Consider the following 26,910-nt stretch of genomic DNA (forward strand, 5'->3'; position numbering starts at 1 on the left):
CCCCCACACACACACCTTGGTTTTTTGGCCCACACCCAGTGTTGTTCAAACCCCAATACTGGCTCTGCATGCAATGATCACCCAGGTGAACTTGGGGCCCTCTATGGGGTGCCAGGGATTGAATCTGGCTTGGCTTCATACAAGGCAAGCAGCATACCCACCACCAAAGTATCTTTCTCTTGTACTGGTTCCCTAAAGCACATAAACATAAACTAAACTCAGCACTCAGAAGTAGGGTTTCACCTGTCTGTCAGATGTTGGGGGAAAAAACCACATAGGAATAACTGCCTCTGCCCAGAGGCACTTGCTGGGTTTTAATTTTGAATTGAGAAATATTGACAAGCTAATGAGCCCACAGCATTTGTCCCCTGACCTGATTTCCCCCCCCCATGTCTGTCCCCAAGGCTCTACTTGCAGCCCGCATGGCCCTCTCTGCAGATTCATCCTGGCCTCGATGGCAGTGGCGCATCAGCAGTGGCTCCTGCCAGGCTCCATCGGAAACCACACCTCTGTTAGCTGCACACAGGACCAGGCAGAGCTCCAGCACAAGAAAGCAGAGGCTTGTGTTCCCCAATAACCAGGCCTTTCACCGTGACTGGGAGGAGACCTCCAAAAACTACCCTGGCAACAGAATCCGCACCACCAAGTACACTCTCCTCACCTTCCTGCCACAGAACCTACTGGAACAGTTCCACAGGTACACCAGTCACTTGGGGAGCGAATCTCATTCCTTCACCCTGCAGAAGAAGCAGCCTGTGGGGTCTGCTCTGCTCTGCATCAGAACAATGGTACTTGGAACTAGTCACTCTGGACAAGAACTGGGTGCTGAAAAAGGATAAAATGATGTGCACAGTACAAACCATCAGTAGTACAAACCATAGTGTCAAAAATGGGGAGAAGTAAAATAGCTGCCCCAGAATCTGGCAGAGAGAGAGGAAGAAGGAAACTGGGGGCATTGATGGCTGGAAATGTGCACTAGTGAAGTGTACACTGTTACATTATATGACTGAAACTCAATCTATGAACAATTTTGTAATCATGGTAAATAGAAAAGAAAGAAAAATACAAGTAGACAGGTAAATGGGACATGGTAGCTGGCAAGAAAGCTACCATTGGCTTTTAATGACATAAATGGAAAAGGAATTCTATTAACTCAGAGAGGTCCCTCTGGTAAGAATAGCCCATCCGTCTAGTACAGCCTCTATGGAAAGCGATATGGAGGTTTCTTCAAAAACTGGAAATTGAGCTTCCATTCGACCCAGCTATTCCACTCCTAGGGATATACCCTAGGAGCACAAGAATACAATACAAAAACCCCTTCCTCACACCTATATTTATTGCAGCACTATTCACAATAGCCAGGCTCTGGAAACAACCAAGATGCCCTTCAACAGACGAATGGCTAAAGAAATTGTGGTACATATACACAATGGAATATTATGCAGCCATCAGGAGAGATGAAGTCATGAAATTTTCCTATACATGGATGTACATGGAATCTATCATGCTCAGTGAAATAAGTCAGAGGGAGAGAGAGAGACGCAGAATAGTCTCACTCATCTATGGGTCTTAAGAAAAATAAAAGTCATTTTTGTAACAATTCTCAGAGACAATTAGAGGAGAGCTGGAACACCAGCTCACTCCATGAAGCTCACCACAAGAGTGGTGAGCACAGTTATAGAAATAACTACACTGAGAACTACCATAATCAAGTGAATGAATGAGGGAACTGGAAAGCCTGTCTGGAGTACAGGTGGGGGTGGGGTGGGATGGAGGGAGATTTGGGACTTTGGTGGCGGGAATGTTGCACTGGTGAAGAGGGGTGATCTTTATAGGACTGAAACCTTATCACAATCATTTATGTAATCAAGATATCCAAATAAAGAGAAAAAAAAAAAAAAGAATAGCCCATCCTACTGCTGTCAAACTGAAGGTTGGGACCTCAGGCTCATTTGGGAAGGCAGGGAAGATCTCAAGGAGTTATGTTAACATCTAATGGGAAAGGGGGCCAGAGAGATAGCATGAAGGTAAGGTGTTTGCCTTGCATGCAGAAGGTCAGTGGTTCAAATCCCGGCATCCCATATGGTCCCCTGAACCTGCCAGGAGCGATTTCTGAGTGTAGAGCCGGGAGTAACCCCTGAGCGCTGCCGGGTGTGACCCCAAAAACAAACAAACAAAATCTAATGGGAAGGAAGAAAAGAGAAAGTAAAGGATACCTACTCTCAGGTAGCACCCAACCTTCACCATGATTCCCATAAGTCCCACTTCCAGAGCTAAAGGTGTTCTAGAAGCTCCATAGAAATCCTTCCTTGATCCTGGGAATTGTATACAAGAGACCTTGATAGTGAGTAGAATTCATCCCCATTTACAAAGGATAATGCAGACCCTAGAAGGCCACACAATGAGTGAGCAATGGGAACTGAATTTGAATCTTCAAAGCCCTTCTCTATGTCTCTCTGTTTGTCATTGCCTGGGAATGGCAAGTGGGCCGGTCAGGGCTAATGGCTGCCAGGAACAGATCAGTGACACCTGGGATGTTTTTGCTCATGCCTTGCTTGCCCTCTGCAGATGGGCGAACGTCTACTTCCTGTTCCTCGTGATCCTGAACTGGGTGCCCTCTCTGGAGGTGTTCCACCGGGAAATCACCATGGTGCCACTGGCCCTGGTCCTGCTCATCATCATGGTCAAGGATGGCCTGGAGGACTTCCGGAGACACTGCTTCGACCGAGAGATCAACTACACCAGCATCTGGGTGCACGAGAAGTATGGGAAAACACCCTGCCCCCACCCCACTTCCTCTCTGTGACAGCTCCATGAATTTTTCAAACTTCTTTCTCTCCTCAATCACACCAGTTCCTGAGCTGTCTGTCACTCCCTGTTTCCCCCTAGATCAGCTTTTGCCCTCTCACTCTGGGGTGGTTGGCAATGTCTGAAGGAAACATTGGATCTGCCATTCTGGGCAGGAGAAACACGTGGGCTTCTTGTGGGTAAAGACAGATCATGAGGCTGAACAGCTCCCCATCAACACCCTAGGAGGTGGGGGGGGGGACTGCTATCAGACCAGAATGTCCTTAGCACTGAGACATCAAAAACTCTGTATAACTGGGGTCAACATCCCTTATGAGTAAACACAGACAGGGCTAAGATGCATAGTGAGTTGGAAGCTCAGTCAGTAGCAGATCTTGACAGGAGAATCTCTGGAGCTCTAAGCTCCCAGATTCCAGCTAGGTAGGTTTTAGGACCCAGAGTTGGCCTGGCTGCCAGAGAAAAGAAAGATACTTGTGGGTGGTGTCTGTATTCCCACAGGTAGAGTCTGTCTCCAGGTAGGAGGAAGTGCCCCACAGGTGCACACCTGCTTCTGCCTAACCATTCCTCATTCCTTGTCTCCTCCTGGGATTTGACTCCAGCTGTGCATTGGGAAGAAAGGGGCAAGTATTTGCATCTAGGTAGCTGTCTGCATTGGTTACAACTGTGACTGGCCAGCCACAGGTCATGGCACTGACCTTCTCCAGTGGGGGAACCTAGTTGGCCAGAGCCCAAGCTGAGCAGAGATGAGACGGGAAGGGAAGCCAAAGCATCAGAGGCAAGAAGACAAGCAGAGGGTGGTCGTCTCCAACCTGCCCTTTGAAGAGTTTCCCCACCATGAGAACCCCAACAGACATTACCGTGGAAACCGCATCAAGACCAGCAAGTACACACTGCTGTCTTTCTTACCCAAGAATCTCTTTGAGCAATTTCACCGCTTTGCCAATTTCTACTTTCTGGGCATTGTGGTGCTCAATTTTGTTCCCGTGGTCAATGCCTTCCAGCCTGAGGTGGCCTCCATCCCACTCTGTATCATCCTGGGAGTCACCGCCATCAAGGATGCTTGGGAAGATGCATGGCGCCACGAATCAGATCGAACAATCAACAACTGTGTGTGTGTGATCTACAGCAGGTAAAATTTTGTCATCTCTCCGTCCCGGCTGCAGTCCATAGAAAGGAAGGATCCAGTGAAAACATCATGTTTTCTTGGTGAAGCCATTTGATCCTCTACCCCAGGGAGTAAGGTCTGAAACTAAAAGGGAGAAACCAAAAGAGAGGTTTGAGGCTGTTGTTTGTGAAGACGGTGGTGTAGGTGGTGATTTTTATTTTTTGCTGTTTCAAATGCATCCCACATGGAAGGATCTTTGATTTGGTCCACATCTCTTCTTCCTCTGGGATGTGCATGTGGAGATTCAGAGGAATGGGGTTCGCTCAGGGGAGTTGGGGAGTGTTGTATCAAGGCACAGTACTAAGTTCTCTAATTTGGAATATTTGAGTCATGAGGATCACTTGAAGCATTGCGTGCAGATAGTGACAGAGAAGTCTTTATGTCCCAGTTGTCCCCTGCGATCTTGACACAGAGACTTAGAAAGGTCTAAAACAGTGCAGAGCTAAGAAAGCTGCTTACCTTGGAAGAACACTGAGGCAATCAAAACTTACTAAAAAAAACTTGGAACTATTTCGAAGTTTATGCTTATATTTATAAAGTTTGGGGAACTCTACTTTTTAGCAAGTTAACTAATGTGGTAATTGAGTGAAATAGAATATATACAAAGAGAAATATACTTTGTGTCTTGTTAAATAGCAGCAGAGGTAGGAGGCAATAGGGAGTGGCAGAGGCTAGGTAGGCCCTTGTATTCATCTCAAGTCATTCGTATCGCTCAACTCCATCTGAATACAGAGGTCTGGATTTGCTAGATTTTGTGAATTTTATTAGAGAATCAGATATTAATGGCTGCCTGATTTTCAAATGTTCCTAGCTGATACAGATTTTTAAAACACTCCAGATCTATTTCATTTGAGTCCCCTAATTTGAAACTTTTGCTTTCCACATCTTAGGGATCTGGTATCTTTCTTTGTAAGATAATCATTAGAGTCATCTCTTGAGCTTTGTATTCTATGAAGGTTATTCTCTACTCAGAGAGAGGAGGGTAGTAACTCAGAAGAAGAACAAGGACCTGGAGACAAAGGGCCTCCTCTCCAGGCCACACTTGTGACTACTAAGAATTGTCAGAAAAGTCATTTGAATCTCTGGAGTCTCAGGTTCCATCTCTGTAAAGAATGAGAGGCAGGCCAGATTATGCTCGGTGAATTATTCTACAAAAGAACAGCCCAAAATTAGTTTGGGAGATAACAGGCTTATGCCTCATCTGATCAACAATGGACTACTTGATCAGGTAGTCCCATTCAAAAATTGTGCTATATAGCTGAGGTGCATCATAATATATACTACCTCCTCCATCTGGAATAATAGTATTGTACCACACAATGATCTCACAGTGTAAGTCCACTGAATGGCTCTGTCTATAACATATCTGGTGCTTCTCTTGAGTGTGTTGATGTATATTGTTAGCAGTGCACATTCTTATCATAAAAGTTCTGGAATACATTCAAGATTCAGCTTTGAATCTTGACATTTTGCGATGTCTTATCTCTTAAAAATTCAACCCAAACAACCTTTAGGAATTTTCTTTCTAAACCACAGAGAATTTGCTGACTGTGTCCATGTAGATTTTTGAAGATGTGCAGCGATCTTGCTTGCACACAATCAAACACTTAGCTATCCTTTTCATCAGGCCATCTTCAGCCATATTTACCCTCAGACAGTGAAATGGCTGTAGCAGCTCCAGCTCTCACACATACACACACTAATGCATGAAGGAAGAGAGAGAGGCACTCCTGGGCAGGAGACAAAATTGTGCAAGTAAGTTTAAAGCAGAACCTCAGAAACAGGCTTGAAGTCAGCTTCAGACAATTCACACAATCACTTGAGATCATAGACACTCTGTGAGTTGTTTTACACTTGGAAACAGGAACATACTTATATATATACTTATATATATATACTTATATATATACATACTTATATATATATATATATATATATATATATATATATACTTATATAGCCTTAAAGCCTGTCCAGCTCTGAAGTGGATGGACTCAATAGATCCCAAAAGAGGCAGCTAGACAGTGTAGGTGAATGATGAATAATTTTTCCCCAGGTAGCAATAAAAATCTCAGGCTCTAATTCTGTCCATTATGTCTCAGATTCACACATTTAAGAACCTGAAGTCCCTTTTGCACAATGTAACACAAGGGCCCTTTGAGTTTTTTGCTCTACCTAATGGCATGCATTATTCAGCCTGGACCTGTTTGTACAGCGCAAGAGTCTTTTTGCAAACAGTAGAAACCTTGTTAACAAAATTACAATCCTGTTAGAGCATTTTCTTTTAATATGGCAACTGTGCTTGTGGTATAAAGGTGACCCATTAATCAGATTTATGGAATGACTTCAAGGAGAGAATTAGCTTCAGAATTGTATTAGTTGAATTTTCTTTCCAGGCTCAGTTTAATGAATCCAGAAACCAGACCCAGCAAGAGATTTGTTGTTTTCCACCCAGCTCAGTAAGTTTTCATTTGTATTCAGAAAACACGCCATGGGAAAGTAGGAGTGTGAACCGGGAGAATTCAGGAAGGTGTTTTGTTTGGACTGTTGTAATGAGCAAAGGCCAAAGGCCCAAGTGTTTCCACTGAGTGGCTGAGCACTCACTTTGCTGAACACGGTCTATTGAGCAAACAGTAACTTGGAACCTCACGGACGTGTGGCTGTGATGTGTAACCACCACAAGTGGGGCTCTAGGTCCTCTCACCTTGAGCCTATGTGCCGTGAAATGTGTTCCTGCTGCAGATCAAGGGCAATCCCCTGAGAAGAGACACAGTCAGGGGAACATCTCAGGATCTCCCTAGGCAGTTACTGGCTTCTGCTCTCAGGATGCACTGTGTCAGCTCAGGCTGTGCTCAGGGTGCTCTGCCAAAGGCTTTGGCAGAGAAATGTCATAGACAGAGGTAAATGGCTCAGATTCAACAACAGACCTCTCTTTTTCTCTCTCTCTCTCCCTCTTTATCTCCCTCACTCTCTCCCTTTCTCTCTATCCCTCTCTCTTCGTCTCACTCTTCTCTCTCTCTCTCTCTCTCTCTCTCTCTCTCTCTCTCTCTCTCTCTCTCACACACACACACACACACACACACACACACACACACACAGCATGGGGCAGCACCAGCATTCAGAGAACCCCAGGAATAGCAAATGAGAGGCAGTTTGTGACCCTGACCTGTCATGCAGAGGGAGCTCTCTACAGCCCTGGCCTCCCGATTCTGGAAATGAGGAGACCTGAGTTTCCCCCATCCAGATTGGTACCCACTGCCCACCTCCTCTGTCAATGGCATACATGGAACAGCACATAGGACATGCCACAGTGTTGTGTAAAGCACTGCAGTGCCCACTGAAAGATGAAGAACGAAGTCTCTTGGCCACCCCGAGTCCATATGCTCTGATGCTCTCCACTAAAGGCAGTGTCTAGGGCCCAATGCCAGTGTGAGAAAACCAGGTTTCTTGAGAGGGCAGACTTGTCCCCACTTGCTTTCTGACTAGGACAGCTTTTATCTAAGGCTGCTGGGCAAAAGGAGTGTGTGAGATGAGGTAGCCATGTGGGGATTGGTAGACAGAAGAAAGGCACTAGGTCAGAGTTGTCTCTTACCTACACCTGGTCCAACTATACCTCATAACTGGTCTCTGTACCTCTTTGCACATGCAGAACATAACAACATCTTAAAACTTTAAAAGCTAAATTTTTCAAGTAAAAATTGTCTAATTTTTCTAGCTAAATTTTCTAAGTGGCATTTTTAAAAGAAAGGGAGCACACTTAATGGTGTTTAGGGCTTACTCCTGAACTCTCTGTTCAGGAATCACTTTTTGCAATATTTGAGGGACTATAAGGAGTTTCAGGGATCAAATCAGAATCAGCTATGTGCAAGATAAGTGCCATAGCCACTGTACTCTTTCTCTCTTTCTCTCTTTCTCACTTTCTCATCTTTCAGCACAAGGTCCGTGACTAAGATTTTGTGGCTCTGTGACTTTTCTGTGGCTCTCCATTTTTAAGAAGATGCATTTCTTTACTGAGACCCACATCCCTGGGCCCTCACAGCAGTGGATCAGACTTCCCCATACACTTGAGAAATTTTTTTAAAAGATGCTTTCTGTTTGGACTATGATCAGTTCATCTCTCGGTACAGAAATCTGAGCCCAGTTTCTCCTGTATCATCCCCCCACCCCAGTTGTACCAAATGCTCAGCATCATTTATCTTACCCTGGCATGCAAGGGTCTGGACTTCCTACATGGCAGGAGAATGTGGGGAGACAAACAGGTATGTTCACCACTGACACCCTGCACGGGATGATGCCCATGGCCACCCACAGTTGGCAGGGAGCTCCAGAGAGTACCCGCCACCAGCGCTGGACACATTCACACCTGGTTGATCAGCACCTGCTCACTAAATCCACACCCAGGAAGCAACTGCTGTTTTGGTTCTAGGCTATTACTCTGCCATCCAAGCAGGAGACAGATCCACAGGGCACCATGGGACAAGACCACTGCTGGCTAGAAGCAAGAAGAGGGGCTAATTCTGAGCACTTGGGTCCTGTGTCCTGCAGGATGCCTGGGGAAATGGAGAAGGAAGTGATGAACCCTCCATTATTGCTTACACACACACACACACACACACACACACACACACACACACACACCAGTCAGCCATAGACAGCGAGTCTAGGGTACCAAGAGAACATGAAGCCGGCAGCTGGCTGGACTGGAAACAGCAGTGCACATGATGATGATAGCTTAGCACAAGTATTAGACCCTGGAGGCTGGGACACAGGGCAGGGGGGCAAGGGTAGGCAGCTCAAACTGGTCTCTGAGACCTTGCTATCCAGCCTCAAGGCAGCTAGCCCATTACTGCATGTGCAGTACTGATTTGGTCCCTGATTCCAACCCTGCCCTTTATTCTTTTTCATTTTAATTCCTGTAGGTGATATGGTTACAGTAGTGTTGACATGTGAGCATGGAACCACAATGCTCTTTCCTTGCCAGCTCTTTCAGCTCAAAGCTCTGTTGGCCATCTCTCAGAGGATGGTCTAATTCGAGGCTTACTTTCTTTATATTCCGGTGAGATCATCTGGTATTTGTCTTTCTCTGGTTCATTTTACTTACCATCACTCTCTTTGGTTTCATCTGAGTTGCAGTAGGCTCAAGATCTCATCTTTTCTCATCATCCAGTAGTATTCCATTTTGTCGCCAATCCACAATTTCTTTTTCTTTCTTTCTTTCCCTTCCTTTCTCCCTTCCCTCCTTCCTTCCTTTCTTCTTGCCTTCATTTCTTCATTTTTTCCTTCCTGTCTTCCTTCCTTCCCTCCTTCCTTCCTTCATCCTTTCCTTTCTTCCTTTCTTTCTTCCTTCCTTCCTTCCTTCCCTCCTTTCCTTTAATTTTGGGACCAGCCAAAATGATAGCATAGCAGTTAGGGTGCTTGCCTTGCTTGTGGCCAACCCAGGTTCAATTCCCTGCTTCCCATATAGTCCCTTGGGTCTGTCAGGAATGATGCCTGATGAGTGCAGGATGAGTGCAGAACCAGAAGTAATCCCTGAGCACTACCAGGTGTGGTCCCAAAACAAACAAAAATTGGTGGGGACCATACTCAGCAATGTTCAGAACTTAACTTCTGGCTCTGTGACCAAGCATAACTCCTGGCAGAGATTGGGGCACCTACAGTGATGCTGGGGATTCAGTCCAGGTCAGCCAAGTACAAGCACCCTCCCCATTATACTATCACTGTCCTGTTTCCACATCAGTGCTGCAGTGAATACAAGTGAACTTCTGATCAACTTCCTTCTCATCACAGTTCCTGTGTCCTGGGATTAGAGCCTCAACATTTCAAGAGGGACACTTACAAAGTCTCAGAAGTACCCACATCTCCAGGACAGAGCTTGAAGTGGGATCATGCAAGAACAGTTAGGGGCATCTGGCCTGTGCAGGAGACTTCATGGGATGCCTGGGGTTGTCCTGAGAAGTTGGGTAAATGGTGGGGAATGGACTCCGTGGTCTGAAGTTAGAACCAGCTCAGCATAGTGATGCAAAACCTCAGAAGAGAGAGGCGAGGTTTGAGGGCTAAGTGTGGACAAGAGTGAGTGCGGATGGACCCCCAAGTCCCATCTCTGAGGTGTAAGTCCTTGGCATCCTCACATTCTCTGGGGCCTTCACTTTTGTGAAGCAAGTCTCACATGGGGGTGTTCCATGCATGCCTGAGGGAATGCAGCTCTCATGGGGTATTAGTGTGATGGGAGCAAAAGGCGCTTCAGGTCCTCCTGCTTCTCCTAGCCTGTCTCTCCCAGAACCCTGTGATTGTTCCCAGAAGCTTCTCACACATTACTCCTGATTCCCTGGAGCTCTTGAAGTCTCTGTGCTCAGCGCCACCACACAGGCCCTGGCTGCCCACTCTGATGCCTGCCTGCCTCTCTTTCCCCAGCTCTTACTTTTGGTGCCTGTGACTGAAGCAGACCCGGGCCAGGCTCCTTCAGCCACCAGCCAGACTCTATGCAAGGCAGACCTTGTACAGGGGGACCTGCCAGCTCGGCATGGTCATCGGGGCAGGGACAGGTGGGCTGGTCATCTGCAGGCAACTTTCCCCCTTTTCCTCTGTTCCTGGAGCATCTGAACCTCAGTGTAAAGCCCCCCTTCCCCGTCTTTGTCTCACCCCAGGAAAGAGCAGAGCTATGTTCAGAAGCGCTGGGAAGATGTGCGTGTGGGCGACTTTGTGCGGCTGCAGTGTAATGAGATTGTCCCAGCAGATATTCTCCTCCTCTGCTCCTCCGACCCCAGCGGGCTCTGCCATCTGGAGACATCCAACTTGGACGGCGAGACCAACCTCAAACAGCGGCGCGCCGTGGGCCATGGCACCTGGCAGGTCAGGAGGGAAGAGGTCAGCGTGGGCAATAGCCGTGAAGGAGATACAGAGGGGCGCGATAGGGTCTTCGAGCGCCTCAGGGAAGAGACCGGGCCCTCTCCAGGGAAGGAAGCTGCAGCTGAGCTCAGGAATGCAGCACATGGGGGCGGGGAGGGGGAGACACTGTCCCATAGCAGAGACCAGTGGCCCTGGAGTCCCACCTGCTATTCTGTGCACATCCTGTCCCCACCCACTGTCCTTCCTTCTAGAATCTTTTCTGGTGCTCCTCTGCACCCAGTAGGAATGGATACTCTGCCAGCTGCTGCTCCACATCTGGAGGTCTTATCTTCTTGAGGAATTGGTACTCCTTTGCAGGCAGGGAGGGGTCCCTGAAACCTGGTATCTTCTGGGTCCCTGGTATCTTCTGCACACTGGGGCAAGCAACTGTCACATCAAACACGTTGTCTAACGTTTCTCACAGTGGTTCAATCTGTGGTGCCACGTGGGGTCCCATAGGCACTGCCAGGAGTGAGTGATCCCTGAGTACAGAGCCAGGAGTAAGCCCAGTAATCCCCATGACAAATGTAGTCCTGCTGCTTAAGCAGTTTATGGCAATAGATAAATCTTCATAATTGGCTTTCCCTTGAACTTGCCTGCACGTCACCCAGGGCAAGGGCCTCTAAACCCCAAACTGTGGCCTGCGGGTGCTGCTCTCATATGTGGCAGCAGAAAGTATATTTCCTGTCAACAGGTGCAAGGCAGTGGGTCACTCATCTCATCACCCTCATCACTAGCCTGCCTGTACAGGAGCGGGGGCCACTCCCAGCAAAGTCCAGGCAGTCTGTGTTAGGGATTTGCCCTGCTGCAGAGGCAGGCATCTTCAACAGATGGCTTATTTCTGGGGGAGAAAATTTGGCATTAAAGTGATGTACATGATACCCCTTCAGCTATGATATTGCAAATATTGTATGACTGAGACTCAATCATGAACCATTGTAGCTATCTCATTGTGTTCAACTAAGTTATTTAAAACAAAAATCCAAGCTCTGGATTATGAACATACACACACACACACACACACACACACACACACACACACACACACACACACACTTTCCATTTTCTTTAGGAGTTAAGGAGTGAGAAAAATTGTTTCATGGGTCTTCGGGCCTGCACTGGCCTCCTCTGCCAATAGTCCATGCTCCTGGGGAAAGCTTGTCCTCTATCTAACAGGCTTCCCGGGAGTAAGCCCATGTTGTCTAGTTTAGCCCACATGGAAAACAGCATGGAGATTTCTCAAAGAGTAGACCTCCCTATGACCTAGAGACCACACCTTTTTGCTATCTATCCACCACCTCACACAAAAAACATTCATCCAAAAAGATAGCTGTACATCTGTGTTCACCACTCAGATAAGTAAAACAGCCAGGATATGAAAACAGCTCTAATGTCTAAAGACAAACAGACAAGCAGAAATTGTGGTTTGTATACACAGTGGGATGCTCTGCAGTCCCCTGAAAAAACTCAGTCATGCCACTTTTGATGCTGATCATAGGAAATATCTGTGGCCCAGTCTTCACAGTGTCTTTGCAGTATCCTCTCTCTTGCAGGGGGGCCACTTGGACCCAGAAAGCTTCTGTGACACCATCGTGTGTGAGAAACCCAACCACCACCTCAGCAAGTGCAGGGGTTACTTGTGAGTATAAGATGTCTGCCCCCTCCCACTTGTGAGCACCCCATGGCTTGCAAATGACTTTCTCTTTCTCTCTTCTCATTTCTGGCACTGTGGTTTGCAAGCCTGTTAATAGTAGGGTTTCCTGCATGAAACATTCTAGCAAGACGCACATGCACACACATGCCACATGCATCCACTGACTTCCACCATATAGTCCCAGTCTCTCCCCTAGCCTGTACCCCAAGAAGATACCTTTCTTTACCTTTAAATGGATGAGGGGCCAGCATCACAGTAAGACATGTAGAGCATTTTCCTAGCATATGACCAACCTGGGTTTAATCCGCATCATCCCACATGGTCCCCAGAGCCTGCCAGGAATAATTTCTGAATGCAGAGCCAGGAGTAATCTCTGAGCACCTCCAGGTATGGCACAAAACAGAGAGAGAGAGAGAGAGAGAGAGAGAGAGAGAGAGAGAGAGAGAGAGAGAGATGCACATCTGGAGCCAAGGAAGTGTCATATTTATTTTTTTTATTATTATTAGTTGGTTTGGGGGGCCATGCTTGGCAGTACTCAGAACTTACTCCTGGCTCTACCCCCACCCCACTGGATCATTCCTGACAGGCTTGAGGGACCATATGAGGTGCAAGGCAAATTTCCTCCCCACTTTAGTATCATTTTTTCCCAGTTTATTTCATTTCATCATAGAGTTGCTAGAGAAACCTAAATAAGCTGGAAAGGAAACACTTTTATTTCTAATGATACAATTAAGTTTCTTTTTAGGATAAAATAGCTATTTAATTTTTTTAAGAATAATTAGTGAAATCACATGAAAATCAGGACCTCTCTCTGATTTTGGGAGGACAGAATGATTTTATGAAGTTGGTGTTAGGATCTTGCATTGCTATGTTGATTAGAAAAGGGATTGGGAAGTTTGAAAACTCTGGGTTTCAAACCAGGCACTATCACTACTAGCTGTGTGTCCTGGGTAAATTATTTAGCCTCTCTGAACACTTAGAGTAATCCACATCTGTAAAATAAAGTTGATAATAATATCTCCCTTCTGAGAATCAAGTTGTTTATGATATCGCAGAGGCCTGAGCAGGCGACCATGGCAGTTAATCATATTTACTCTCACCTTGAGTTTGCCTGAGATATTTTCTGCAAAAAGCCTGAACAGAGAGGCAGTACGAGCAGTCTTCTTTCATTAACCCAGAGAAAAGCTTTACTTGGCATTTTTCTCACCAACCTTAGAGTTCTACAGGAGCTGCTCACTATGACAGGAAGTCATTAGACAGCCTCTTCCCTTAGCACCAGCCTGGCCATCTGGCTCCCCAACACACCCTACCAGATGGAAGAAGTCAGCCCTGAGCCCCAACCCTTGTCATGTTCTTGAGGAAAGTGTCAGTCCCAGGCAGGTGGCAGCACAGGGAAAAGACACAGGACCGACTGAGGTGGTGGGCACCATTGGGCTCTGTGCTCAGCTGCACACCTGGGCCAAGCCTCAAGCACGAGTGGGAGGAAAAGCTTGAGGGAGACGGATTCTTGCTTAATGTGGGAAACAGGACCAGAAATGTGTGGTCACTTGCAGCACTGCTTTAGGAATGTTGAAACAGAAGAGCCCAGATTCCCATTTTGTCCTGGGTATGTGGCCCCAGAAAAGTCTCTCCAGCTCCCTTAAAAGAATCAAGTATATCCAGGCAACATGGAGAAACATTCACCACCAACCCTGGCTCTTTAGCCTTGCCTCAGTCTCCACATCTGTTCAGTGACTGCAGGAATAGACACTACTAGGTGGCTCTTGTGACAGGTTAAGGATTTGGAGGCCTGGGCCACACTTTGAGCCTGAGCTGGAGAAATGTGCCATCCAAAGATTGGACGATTCTTCCAGCTCAGTTCTCTCTCCTCTCCATCCTGAGGACCTTCTGTTCAAACTTGCTAAAAAAAAAAAAAAGTCTCCCAGAAAAGGCCCCATATAGGGTGAAGAGCCAGACCACAGGAAACACTGGGGCCATGGATATGAACCTCTGCAGCAGATCAGGAGCCAGGATGATCCTGGAGCTCAATTCTATCACTCTGAATAAAGACCTACACCCAGGTGGATGGGTCACTCCCCTCTGGTGGCCCAGCCTGCCACCACCACTCCCAGGAACAACTTGATCTTAAAACTTTTCACTAGGCTCCCCAGTTAGCAAAAGTAGAGGCAGAGAAGGGGGATTCACTCACCTCTAGCATCCCCAGTGCTACCCCAATGATATCAGGAAAGGTCACCAAACCCTGTCCCATTTTTCCTCCCCAGGGAACACCCAGACCATACCCGCACTGGTTTTGGCAGTGAAAGTCTCCTGCTCCGTGGCTGTACCATCCGGAACACCGAGGTGGCTGTGGGCATTGTCATCTATGCTGGTCAGTGGCATCAGTGTAGGCCAGTGTCACCCTCCCTACTCCAGGCCCTCTAAATGCAGTCAAGAGATAGAGAGGCAGACTTATGAACCTTCCCATTCCTTGATGGCATAAGCAGAGAAGAACTAGATTTTGGCCATTAGCATTATGGGGCCCAGGGAACTGACACCCCCCCCACGCACACACACATACACTCTTCCACATCATAGGGACAGTCTTTATCTGCAGGACCTTCAAATGACTGTAGTTTTCAGACTCGCATGCAGCTTTGGGTGGAAGCCATGGCTTCAGCCAGGGGATGTGTACACAGGGGCCCTCCCTGGGGACTTTTCTTCTGTTTTTGCTTCCTGGTTTATTTGCACCAGAATGAGTCACACCCCTAACCCAGAAGGGTCCCTTGGTCCTGAAGAATAAAAGCAGCCATTTCTCAAGGTAGATCATAATAGGCTTCCAAGTCCATCCTCGGGTACAAAGTAAGTAAAAAGCTACTTTGACAAGTGTACAGTGTATGACCTAGGTACTTTGAGTCTTGTACAGTGTACAACTTGTGGTACTCATGGCTCAGAAGCTCTTGAGTTAGTCAATGTGTCACTGAGGCACCTCCAAAATTGTTTAGTACATGGACTGGGAACCTCTAGATTCATTCAGTGCACAACTGGAGCACCTCCAGAATATTCAGTTCTTACCTGAAGGTCTTTAGATTTTTAGTGCATAAATTGGGCACCTCTAAAGTTTCTCAATGCATGGTCTAGCATATCTAGAATTGTTCAGTGTGCAACTGAGGAGCATCCAGAATTGTTCATTGCACAGACTGAGCACCTCCAGAATTGTTTAGTATACAAAGTGAGTACGTCAAATATTTTTCAGTGTGCAACTAGGAAACCTCCAGAATTGTTCAGTACAAAACTCAGTCATGTCTATAGCTGCATTGAGCACAGACTGTGTCAATCCCTGCAGCATCAGGCATGTGGAGGATACCAGAAAAGCTATTCAATATGCCCCTCCAACTGCTCTCAGTTGCATGGACTATGACATACACAATCTAAGGGCTTGGTAATAAGTTCCTGGGAAAGAACTGGGTGTCAGCTACAGGCTAGAGGTAAACGGTTGAGACACTGATTCTGATGTTTTCTCTAAAGGCCACGAGACGAAGGCAATGCTCAACAACAGTGGTCCACGGTACAAGCGTAGCAAGATTGAAAAGCACATTAACACCCACATCTTCTTCTGCATCGGCCTCCTCTTTCTCTTGTGCCTCATTGGAGCTATAGGTAAGGGATGTTCTGAAAAGACCATCATGGACCAACAGACTTCCCTCTCTGGGTTTCCTCATCCACAAAACAGGGCAGAGGGGAAAGAATCTCAAACCTATCCACCTGAACAGGATACTCAGAAATTGAAAATGCAAGTGGATATCATTTTCAGCAATATCATTTTCCAGTCAACTGTACAGGAAAAACTGACACAACTGGGCTCTGTCTTAGCTTGAGGGGACTCCCAGGTGAAACCTGCAGAGTCAGACCTTATTTCTCCTAACCAGGTACTGGTATTGCTGGATTATATGGGAGCTCAATTTTCAGTTTTTTGAGGAACTTCCATATTGTTTTCCAGAAAGGCTGGACCAGACAGCATTCCCACCAGCAGGGAATGAGAGTTCCTTTCTCCCTATAGCCACACTACTGGTGCCCATATTTAGTGGCATAGAGTTTCTCAAAGTAGTTTCTGGTTACCCTTTGAATCTCTGCAACATCTGTAGTGATCTCCTCCTTTACATTTCTCTGTCTGTCTTTGTGACTTTTGCCAATGGTCCATCAATCTTGTTTATTTTTTCAAAGAAGCAACTTCTGCTTTCGTTAATCTTTCGGATTGTTTTTTGGTTTTCCACTTCATTGATTTCTGCTCTAAGCTTTGTTATTTCTTTCTGTCTCCCTATTTTTGGTTCCTTTTGTTGATCATTTTCTAATTTTATAAGCTGCATCATTAAGCTATTGAGGTATGCCTCCTTCTTCCTACCTGATGTGTGCTTGCAAAGCTATAAAGTTTCCTCTCAGTACCTCTCAGTCCCACAGATTCTGATAGTTTCTGTCTTCATTGTCATTTGTTTTCAGGAAAGTTTTGATTTCCTCTTTGATTTCATCTCGGACCCACTGGTTGTTCAGTAGTAGGCTGTTTAATTTCCAGGTGTTGAAGTTTTTCTTCTGTGTCCCTTTGTAGTTCACATCTAATTCAGAGCCTTGTGGACAGCGAAGGTAGCCTGCAAAATTTCTATCCTCTTGATTTTATGGAGATATGTATTATGTGTTAGCATGTGGTCTATCCTGGAGAATGACCCATGTACATTAGAGAAGAATGTTTATTCAGGTTTCTGGGGATGGAGTGTCCTATATATATATATATCTACATGGCCTCTTTTTTCCATTTCTCTTTTCAGGGCTAATCTATTTTTGTTGGGTTTCAGTCTGGTTGAGCTATCAAGTGTTGACAGGGCCGTGTTGAGGTCTCCCACAATTATTGTGTTATTATTGATATCTGCTTTCAAATTTGTCAATAATTATATTAGATAATTTGCTGGTCTCTCATTGGGTGTGTATATGTTTAGTGGTGTGATTTATTTCTGTTGCACATATCCCTTGATTAGTACAAAATGTCCATCTTGGTCCTTTACAACTTTTCTGAGTCTAAATTTTGTGCTGTCTGATATTAATATGGCCAACCAAGCTTTTTTAAAGTTGTTGTTTACTTGGATGATTTTCTTCCTGCCTTTGATTTTGAGTCTATGATTGTTCTGACTATTCAGGTGTGTTTCTAGTAGGCAGCAGAAGGTTGTATTCATCTTTTTGATCCATTTCACCACTCTGTGTTTCTTAATTGGTGCATTTAGTCCGTTGACATTGAGAGAGATGATTAACATAAGAATTTTTACGGGCAAAAATAGCCTTGATTAAATTTCTTCTTACCTGGAAAAAATTCAGCACCAAATAAGACACTTAGAAACAACTCTGTCTTTAAAATGACCTTGCAGCTTCTGCTTCTTGAGTGTTTGTTAAATTTTACCTCAGAATTTACATCAAAAAATGTTTGGCCAGGATGTAGCTTTGGGCTGTTGAACTTTTACCAGAATAAGAATTACATCTTTTTTAGATATAGTTTTTCTCCTTTATTTTGCCCCTTAAACAAGGAAACCTCTCCCCTTAGAAATAGGAACTTGATAGAGAAACTCAGCTCTTTGCTAATACCTAAATTTAATCTGAGGCTGCCTGGCAGGAACTGCATTAAGATGCTAAATCTTACTGTCTCCTTTTTAAGTCAGGACTTATACTTAATATTAGATCTATTCAGGTCTGGTACCACCTTAGCCAGGTGAAATATTTTACTGTTAATGCTACTGTTAATGTTTCTGTTTACAAGAAAATAGCTGTGCGTTGTTAATGAGAACATTCTTTTCATACCTGTGACTGGTAATATGCCTCGCTTAAACCCCTAGTTTGGACATTAAAGATCAGAACATGCTGTTTCTCTCACATTGTGTGGTCTCTCATCTCTTCATATTTTGCTACCCTTGTATCAAATCTCCTTGAGGGGAATCAAAGAAGTTTTCTAACACAACCAGACCCAAAGCTAGCCTGCAACAAGGGAGATTATTCTATGTTAATTCCTCTCCCTCTGACTCATTTCACTCAGCATAATAGTCTCCATATCAGGGCTGGAGAGAGAGCATGGAGGTAAGGCGTTTGCCTTTCATACAGAAGAAAGGTGGTTCAAATCCTGGTATCCCATATGGTCCCTCGGGAACCTGCCAGGAACGATTTCTGAGCGTAGAGCCAGGAGTGACCCCTGAGTGCCGCCGGGTGTCACCAAAAACAAACAAAGTCTCCATATCAATCCATATATAGCAAATTTCATGACTTCATTTTTTTCTGACAGCTGAGTACTATTTCATTGAGTATATGTAACACAGTTTCTTAAGCCACTCATTTGTGGACTGGTACCTTGGTCGTCTCTAGATTCTGGCTATTGTAAATAGTGCTGTGCTGAATGTAGGAGTGCATTCACATTGGAGTATATTGTGTTTTTGTGTTTCTAGGGTATATCTTAAGGAGTGGTATTGCTGGATAATATGGGAGCTCAATTTCAATTTTTTGAGGAATATTTATATTGTTTTCTAGAAAGTCTGGACTAGATGGCATTCCCAACAGCAGTGAATAAGAGTTCCTTTCTCCCCACATCCATTCCAGCAATGGTTGTTGTTGTGTTTTGTGAAATGTGCCAATCTCTGTGACATGAGATGGTACCTCATTGTGTTGATTTGCATTTCCCTGATGATTATGTGATATGGAGCATTTTTCCTTTTGGCCATTTGTATTTTTTTCTTTGAGGAAATGTCTGTTCATTTCTTCTCCCGATTTTTTGATGGGGTTAGAGGTTTTTTCTTGTTATGTTCTGTCAGTACCTTGTATACCTTAGATATTAGCCCCTTGTCTGATGGATATTGGGTTGATAGTTTCTCCCAGTCTGTGGGTGGGTTTTGTATCCTAGGCACTATTTCCTTTGAGGTGCAAAAGCTTCTCAGCTTAATATAGTCCCATCTTTTTATCTCTGCTTTCCCTTGTTTAGAGTGGTGTTTCCTCCTTGAAGATGCCTTTAGTCTAATGTCACAGAGTATCTTACCTACATGTTGTTCTATATACCTTATGGTTTCGAGTTTGATATCTGAAGCCCCCCAGGGGGGCCCGGCCAGCAGGAATTAGCTGGGAAGACTTCTCAGACAACCGCACTCCTATTTTGCTGGGTAGAAGCACAACCACACTGTAAAAAATCTGAGAGAGGTTAATAATAAAGACCCAAGGCAATGTCTCACTGCTCAAGGGCAACTTTATTTGGCTACAGCTCCTTCTTATATAGAGAAGGAAAAGGGGGCAGTACAAGGGTGATGTCAATCACACTTTTGGCATGAAAATTACTTCATTATTCCAAATAAGGCAAGTGGGCAATACTTCTTGCAGTATCCATGGAAACATCTTGTGACCTTCTAGCTGCATTCCTAATTGCTTGACTATCAGGAGGTGGTGCAAGATGTGCTTGCCTCAGTGATCTTGAACAGACAATGTAGCATATACACAATAATGAATGTCTTGTAAACTCAGGGATATGGTTAAGGGAGTAAGGCCTCTTTTCTGGGAATGGTACTGGGCTGTGTTGCTCTCCTCCGGGCTAAAAGATTAATTATACTTTGCAGCTGCATTTTCCTTTCTCTTTGGCCCAAGAACTTACAGCAAGACTGCATGTAGCCTTTAGGTGAAAGGCTGGATTATGGCAGAAAGAATAGCAAAATGGCCTCAAACAAGTCAGTCCCCAACAGATATCAAGGTCTTTAATTCCTTTGGATCTGACCTTTGTGCATGGTGTTAAATGGAGGTCTTAGTTCACTTTTTTGCATGTGTCTGACCAGTTGTTCCAATACTACTTGTTGAAGAGGCTTTCCTTGCTCCATTTTGTATTTCTTGCCCCTTTATCAAATATTAATTTATTTTATTATTGGAAAACATTTTCAATACTTTAATCTATTTTATTGATCTGAGAGTCTGTCTTTATTCCAATACTATGCTGTTTAATGACTATTGCTTTGTAGTACAATTTTAATCAACTTTTGCTTTCATTAATCTTTCAGATTGTTTTTCCTTTTCCACTTCATTTATTTTTGCTCTAAGCTTTGTTATTGCCTTCTGCCTACCTATTTTTGGTTTCTTTTGTTAATCACTTTCTAATTTTATAAGTAGAGTCATTAAGTTATTTATGTAGGCCCCTTATACCTTCCTGATGTGTGCTTGCAAAGCTATAAATTTTCCTCTTAGTACAGATTTTGCTGTGTCACACAAATTTTGATAATTTGTGTCTCCATTTGCATTTGTTTCCAGAAATCTTTTGATTTTCTCTTCGATTTCATCTCTGACACACTGATTTTTTCAGTAGTGAGCTGCTTTTAGAGTGTTTTACTCTGTGTCTCTTTGTAGTTCAGTACTAATTTCAGTGCATTGTGAATTGAGTTTGATATCAAGGTCTTTAATCCATTTGAATTTGACCTTTGTGCATGGTGTTAGATGGAGTTTGTTTCTTTTCATATGGCTGACCAGTTGTCCCAACATCACTTGTTAAAGAGCTTTGCTTGCTCCATTTTGTATTTCTTACCCCTTTATCAAAGATTAATTGATTGTATGTCTGGGGAGCATTTGCTAAATACTGCAGTCTATTCCATAGATCTGAATTCCTGTCTTTATTTCAAAACCATGGTGTTTTAATGACTATTGCTTTGTAGTATAATTTAAAGTTGGGGAATTTGATGCCTCCCATGTTTTTTCTAAGAGTTGCTTTAACTATTCATAGGTATTTATTGTTTCAAATGAATTTCAGGAGTGTTTGATACACTTCTTTAAAGAATGTCATGGTGGGCCGGGCGGTGGCGCTGAAGGTAAGGTGCCTGTCTTGCCTGAGCTAGCCTTGGACGGACCGCGGTTCGATCCCCCGTGTCCCATATGGTCCCCCAAGCCAGGAGCAACTTCTGAGCACATAGCCAGGAGTAACCCCTGAGCGTTACTGGGTGTGGCCCAAAAACCAAAAACAAAAAAAGAATGTCATGGTTCTTCTTAGAGGTATTGCATTAAATATGCACAATACTTTGGGGAGTATTGCTATTTTAATTATGTTAATCTTCCCAATCCATGAACAGGGTATGTGTTTCCATTTCCTTGTGTCCTCTTTGTTTTCTTGAAAAAGTGTTTTTGTAATTTTCTTTGTATAAGTCCTTCCAAGGTATTTGAGTTTCTGTGGCACTAATGTGAATGGAATTGTTTTTCTAATGTCCATTTCTTCTGTCTTGTCTTAAATTAGAGCTTTCAGTTTTTCTTTTAAGGCTGATTTTGAGTCTGTAAAGTTTATGAGCTGTTGTTTTTCTGTGAAGCTATGTATGCTTTCTTCCAATCTGAGTGTGAGTCTGGCTCACTTAAGTATTCTAGGCAAAGCATTCATTTCATTAAGTTTTGTCACTGTATCTCACCATTGCCTTTGGGGCTTGAGGGGATCTTTTCATAGATCTGCTATGAATCTTAGGGATGCTCTGTTTAACGTAATTTTCCTTTTGGATCTTGCTGCTTTCAGTATTCTATGCCTATGTGTGGGATTTGTCATTGTGACTAGGATGTGTCTTGGGGTGCTTTTCTTCAGATCTCTTTTAGCTGGTACTCTTCAGGCATGCAGAATTTGGTTGCTTGCACTATTTAGCTTTGGGAGTTTATCTGCAATGATATCCTTGACTATTGATTCTTCCTCAGGATTTTCTTCTGGGGTCTCTGGGACTCCAATGATTTTTTAATATCTTTAAGATATTTTAATATCTTCACCATTTACACATTCCCAACAACAAGGGGTGTGTTCTATTTTATAACTAAAGCCCAACCACAAACATTTTTGTAATCATGATGCTTAAATAAAGATATTTAGAAGAAAAAAATCATTGGAGTCCCAGAGACCCAGGAAGAAAATCCCCAAGGAGAATGATTCTTATGTTGTTGCTGTTGAGTTTATCAAAGACTTCTCTTTTCGTTTGTTCACATTCTTTGAGGATGTTTTCCATTGTCCGATCATTTGCTCTATGGCTCTTTTCCCATCTCTTCTGTTGTATGGAGTTGTTATGCATCTCATCTTCTAGCTTACTGATTTGATCCTTAGCTGCTGTTACTCTGGTGGAGAGACTTTCCAGTGAGGTTTTCATTTCACCTACCAAGTTTTTCAGTCCTGTTATTTCAGTTTGAAGTTTTCTCATTTCTATTTTCATATCTTCTTTATTCTTATCTGTGGTTCATTCAGTTTGATCCAGGCTTCTTTGAGTTCTATGAATATCTTCCATATTTCTTCTCTAAACGATGCTAAATAAGTGGATGGCACTTTTCAAGGCATCAGAGGTACCATCTTTATTCTCTCTCTTTTTTTTTTTACTTTATTGATTGACTGATTGATTAATTGGTTTTTGGGCCACACCCAGTGGTGCTCAGAGGCCACTCCTGGCTCTGCACTCAAATATCATGCCTGGCAGGCTGGGGGATCATATGGGATGCCAGGAATCAAACCCGGTCCTTTTCGGGTCAGCAGCATGCAAAGCAAAATGCCCTACCACTGTGCTATCTCTCTGGCCCTTTATTCTTTATGCACAGAGTTGGCCTACATTGTTTCCCCATTGTTGCACCTGTAATGTGATGTTTTCTGCATTTTGTGTTAGGGATCATTGACTTGGAGATGTGTGCAGCCACAGAGCAAATCAGAGTGGCTGGACTCTTCTCTGAAAGTTCATTTTAAAGGAAAATTAGATCTTCTCTTTTCATGCACACACACACATACACACACACATATACACACGCAGAGAGATGCTGTGTATTATAAAAGATTAATACTGGCTCCCCAGAACACACTCCTCTCTGATCATAGGTTCCAATACTGTCATAGGATTAAATAACATTTGTGCCTCTCCCCAGGTCACAGCTTGTGGAACTTGACATTCAAGGAGCACCCTCCTTTTGATGTGCCAGACATGAATGGGAACTTCCCTCCCCTTGCCCTCGGTGGCTTCTACATGTTCCTCACCATGATCATCCTGCTCCAGGTAGGGTACCCACTGGAAACTTACATCCATACTTCTCCTGCTGGGCCCATCCAGGAAACAATGCTGAGCTCAAGGAACAGTTCCTGGGCTGGCACAGGAATCATCTTTTCTGAAGTCCTCTGAAAGGGTCTTCACTTTGAGGGGAGGGGGGTTCTGACCCAGATAACAGCTAAGGCAAACGCCGATGAGGTTGTTCTATGGTTGGAGGTCCCAGCAGTGACCCCACGAGTCCTAGAGCCAGAGAACTCTGTGTGTGTGTGTGTGTGTGTGTGTGTGTGTGTGTGTGTGTGTGTGTGTGTGTGTAGTCCTTGCCCCATGAGTCTGTTTCATCCAGATGGCAATGATTTTGATTTTGTTTTAAATTTCAATTTTTTCTAATCATTTGTCTTTGATGGACAAAGTTATTGCACCTTCAGTACCACAAAAGTGCTCTAGATCCTCCCAGACTTTTCTCTCTCTTACCTCTAGTCCCCTAGCTTATCCAGAGGAGACCTGCTTACTCTTTCTTACCCACCCCCAGCCTAACTAGAACTGGCCCCACAGGTGCTCATCCCCATCTCCCTGTATGTGTCCATTGAGCTTGTGAAGCTCGGCCAAGTTTTCTTCCTGCATCACGATCTGGACCTGTACGATGAGGAGCGAGACTCGTGTGTGCAATGCCGTGCCCTCAACATCACTGAAGACTTGGGCCAGATCCAGCACATCTTCTCTGACAAGACAGGGACATTAACAGAGAACAGGATGGTGTTCCGGCGCTGCAGCATAATGGGCAGCGAGTATGCACACCAGGAGCATGGTACGGGGGACCCAGGCTCCCTAAGGGAATGGCAAGGAAGGGCACTCCTCTCTCTCTCTCTTGCCAGTGACCTGGTACCTGCCTGCCATTCCTCAGGATCCCATTTCTTATTTTGGAGTGAAAGGGGTTGCACCATCTTCAGCATGCCACTGACTATGCTGGGGTGGGTTAGGAGCCTTTGTTGGGGCCTTTTGTTGAGGGCCTTTGTGGTGCTGGGGTTCTAACCAGGATTGGCCACATTCCTTTCCACACTGTATGCTCTCCAGACCCTTCTATCTCAGCCCAGAGTCTATCTTACTCCTGTAATCTTTCCTCTGTACACAAAGGATTTGGTTTCAAGCTGCTGTGGCCCCCTTTGTGAACTTTAGCTGTCAGAAGTGGGCAGGGACACATTTCAGTGAATTAAGAGGCCAACGTCTAGTCAAGAGATAAGACTTCTCAGTTCACCTTAGCTGAGATGTCAGGAGACACCTTAGTGTCTATGCACTAAGCAGATTTGGTGCCAACAAGATTCAGGACAACACACATACACTCTAAATTCTCAGCATTTTGTGTGGTCCCACAGAAGGCTCATGTCTGCAAAGGGCCTGACCATCACCTGACCTGGTCTGGAGGTGACTGTGCAGCTGAGTGATTCCCTCAGCCCCCCACCACCACACACACCCACACATGTCTAGACGCATGCACACACATTCCTGCATGCACATTTATACACACGGGTACCTATGTGTATGTGCACAGAAGCTTTCTAAGATATTCTCCAGCACTCCCTCAGTTATCAAAGGAGATGAAATGTATGAGAGGATATGTAACAGTGCTCTCACTCTCTCTCTTGCTCTCACTCTCACTTTCACTCTCTCTTTCTTGCTCAGTCTGCTTGGTCTCCCTGGGCAGGGAGTGTGGGTGGTAAATGTTCCAATAGAAAACCCATCACTTAGATCGGTCTTCTCTTCCAGCCTGCATCCTGCCCCTTCCTGCCTTCCAGCAGGTCTTCTGGGCCTCTGACTCTACATACCTAGGGCCATACAACAAATCTCCAGGATGACCCTGCGTGGGGTTAAGAGGGAAATGCTGCTTATTTCCCTCCCCTTTGGGCTGTTGCTTTGGAGAGGCCTTCCCAAGCAGGACTCTGGGTCTCAAGCCATGCACCTCTCCCAACCCCCTGCTGTTCCCTAGACCTGGGGGTGATAGGTACATAGAGAGTCTTGTCAGCATTCATGCAGTACCTCCTTAAGTTTCCTGCTGAAGTCCTCTCTCTCGCTCTCTATCTCTCACTACAGTGCTGTAAGTGAGTGGGTTGAGCAGTGCTGGGAAGCCCCAGGGCCATATTCTGTGGAGAGAGGATAGAAGGATATGTGTTGCCAGGGACCAAACTTGGAGCCTCTGCTGCATGTGCTCTCAGCCCATGAGCTGCCTCCTGACCCCTCTGTACTCCTTGAAAACAGCCACCACTGTGATATCTTGTAAGCATGACTGTCACTGGCCAACCTGCTACACATGGCTGTTCCCTCTCATCTTCCTACCTTGTCTGGGTCTTACACCGCCCCATCCACCCAGAGTGACTAAGAGCCTCTTTTCTCACAGCCAAGCGACTGGAGGCCCCAAAAGAGCAGGACCCTGGTGCAAGAGCCTGGGCCCAGTACCAGAGCCTGTCCTTCCCAGCCAGATGGGCCAAGGGGCCCCCAACAGGAAGAGTTCAAGGGTCAGCACAGCCACTAAGGCGGAGCCAGAGTGCCCAGGCACCCCTGCAGAAGTCTTCAGGGTACTGGGAAGGTAGACAGCCCCCAGTGGCCTTCAGCAGTCCCCTGGTAAGTCCTGTCTCCCAGCTTCTGCCCTAGGGGCTTCAGAAAGGACGTAGGAGGGCTATGGGAGGGAAAGGACAGTGGTAGCTCTTACAGGATCAGCCCTGTTCAGCATGTCTACTGCATTGTCTTGGGTCCCTCAGTCTTGCTTATCTCAAATGGTCATCACTTAACAATTGAGATTTCCTAGAGTATCATAAATTTCCAGCTTCTCTTTAAACAGTACAAATGGCAAAAATTGTCCTTAATCAGTCAGCAGTACCCCTTCCCAAACAGACTTTGTTCACAACCACCTCCTACCCCCCACCCCCAGAGCTAGAACTTATATAAAGGAGCATGTATACTGGCCGACAAGGGCTCACCTGAGCTCTTGTCTCCAAATCTCCTTTTCCAGAAAGTCCAGTGTGGATTCACTCTGTGACCCTTGCTGATTCCCCAAGCCAGTCACTGCAGCTTTTTCTGAGTGATTTGGTGTGTGCTTGGGACACACTTACAGCCTGATGTTGGGAAGGGCTGATGGGAATTTACATTGGACCTATCAGTGAATGCCTCATGCAATCTCCAAATACCTCACACTGACCCATAGAACACCTGAGGCTTAATCACAGGCCTGGAGCAGGTTGCACAGGCAGCTGATGCCATGGCTGGTAACCCAGGCTTTCAGGCATGGCTCTGTTGATGAGGGGGAACCAGGGCTGCAGGGCACAGGGCATTCTCCATGCAGGAGGAGCTGGCCAGAGGGCAGGAGCATGTGCTGCAAATATTCAAGACTCAACAAAGCCATT

At 45.1% G+C, this 26,910-nt stretch overlaps 2 protein-coding genes across 3 annotated transcripts in view; one reads left to right on the forward strand and one right to left on the reverse strand.

Moving 5' to 3' along the window:
* GABRA1 (gamma-aminobutyric acid type A receptor subunit alpha1) overlaps positions 1 to 26,910 on the reverse strand; it is a 1,147,113-nt gene that overhangs the window by 817,874 nt on the left and 302,329 nt on the right. The gene's annotated exons all lie outside the window — the stretch shown is intronic.
* ATP10B (ATPase phospholipid transporting 10B (putative)) overlaps positions 411 to 26,910 on the forward strand; it is a 69,808-nt gene continuing 43,308 nt past the window's right edge. For both annotated transcript variants that reach the window (XM_049776039.1, XM_049776038.1), the window contains exons 1-9: positions 411 to 697; positions 2,569 to 2,763; positions 10,618 to 10,822; positions 12,412 to 12,497; positions 14,774 to 14,880; positions 16,017 to 16,148; positions 23,400 to 23,527; positions 24,071 to 24,323; positions 25,908 to 26,131. In XM_049776039.1, coding sequence (XP_049631996.1) covers positions 423 to 697; positions 2,569 to 2,763; positions 10,618 to 10,822; positions 12,412 to 12,497; positions 14,774 to 14,880; positions 16,017 to 16,148; positions 23,400 to 23,527; positions 24,071 to 24,323; positions 25,908 to 26,131 — 1,605 coding nt within the window. In that variant the 5' untranslated portion in view covers positions 411 to 422. The remainder of the gene's footprint in view (positions 698 to 2,568; positions 2,764 to 10,617; positions 10,823 to 12,411; positions 12,498 to 14,773; positions 14,881 to 16,016; positions 16,149 to 23,399; positions 23,528 to 24,070; positions 24,324 to 25,907; positions 26,132 to 26,910) is intronic.

This window comes from Suncus etruscus, chromosome 6, assembly GCF_024139225.1.
Source record: "Suncus etruscus isolate mSunEtr1 chromosome 6, mSunEtr1.pri.cur, whole genome shotgun sequence".
NCBI classification, from domain to species: Eukaryota; Metazoa; Chordata; class Mammalia; order Eulipotyphla; family Soricidae; genus Suncus; species Suncus etruscus.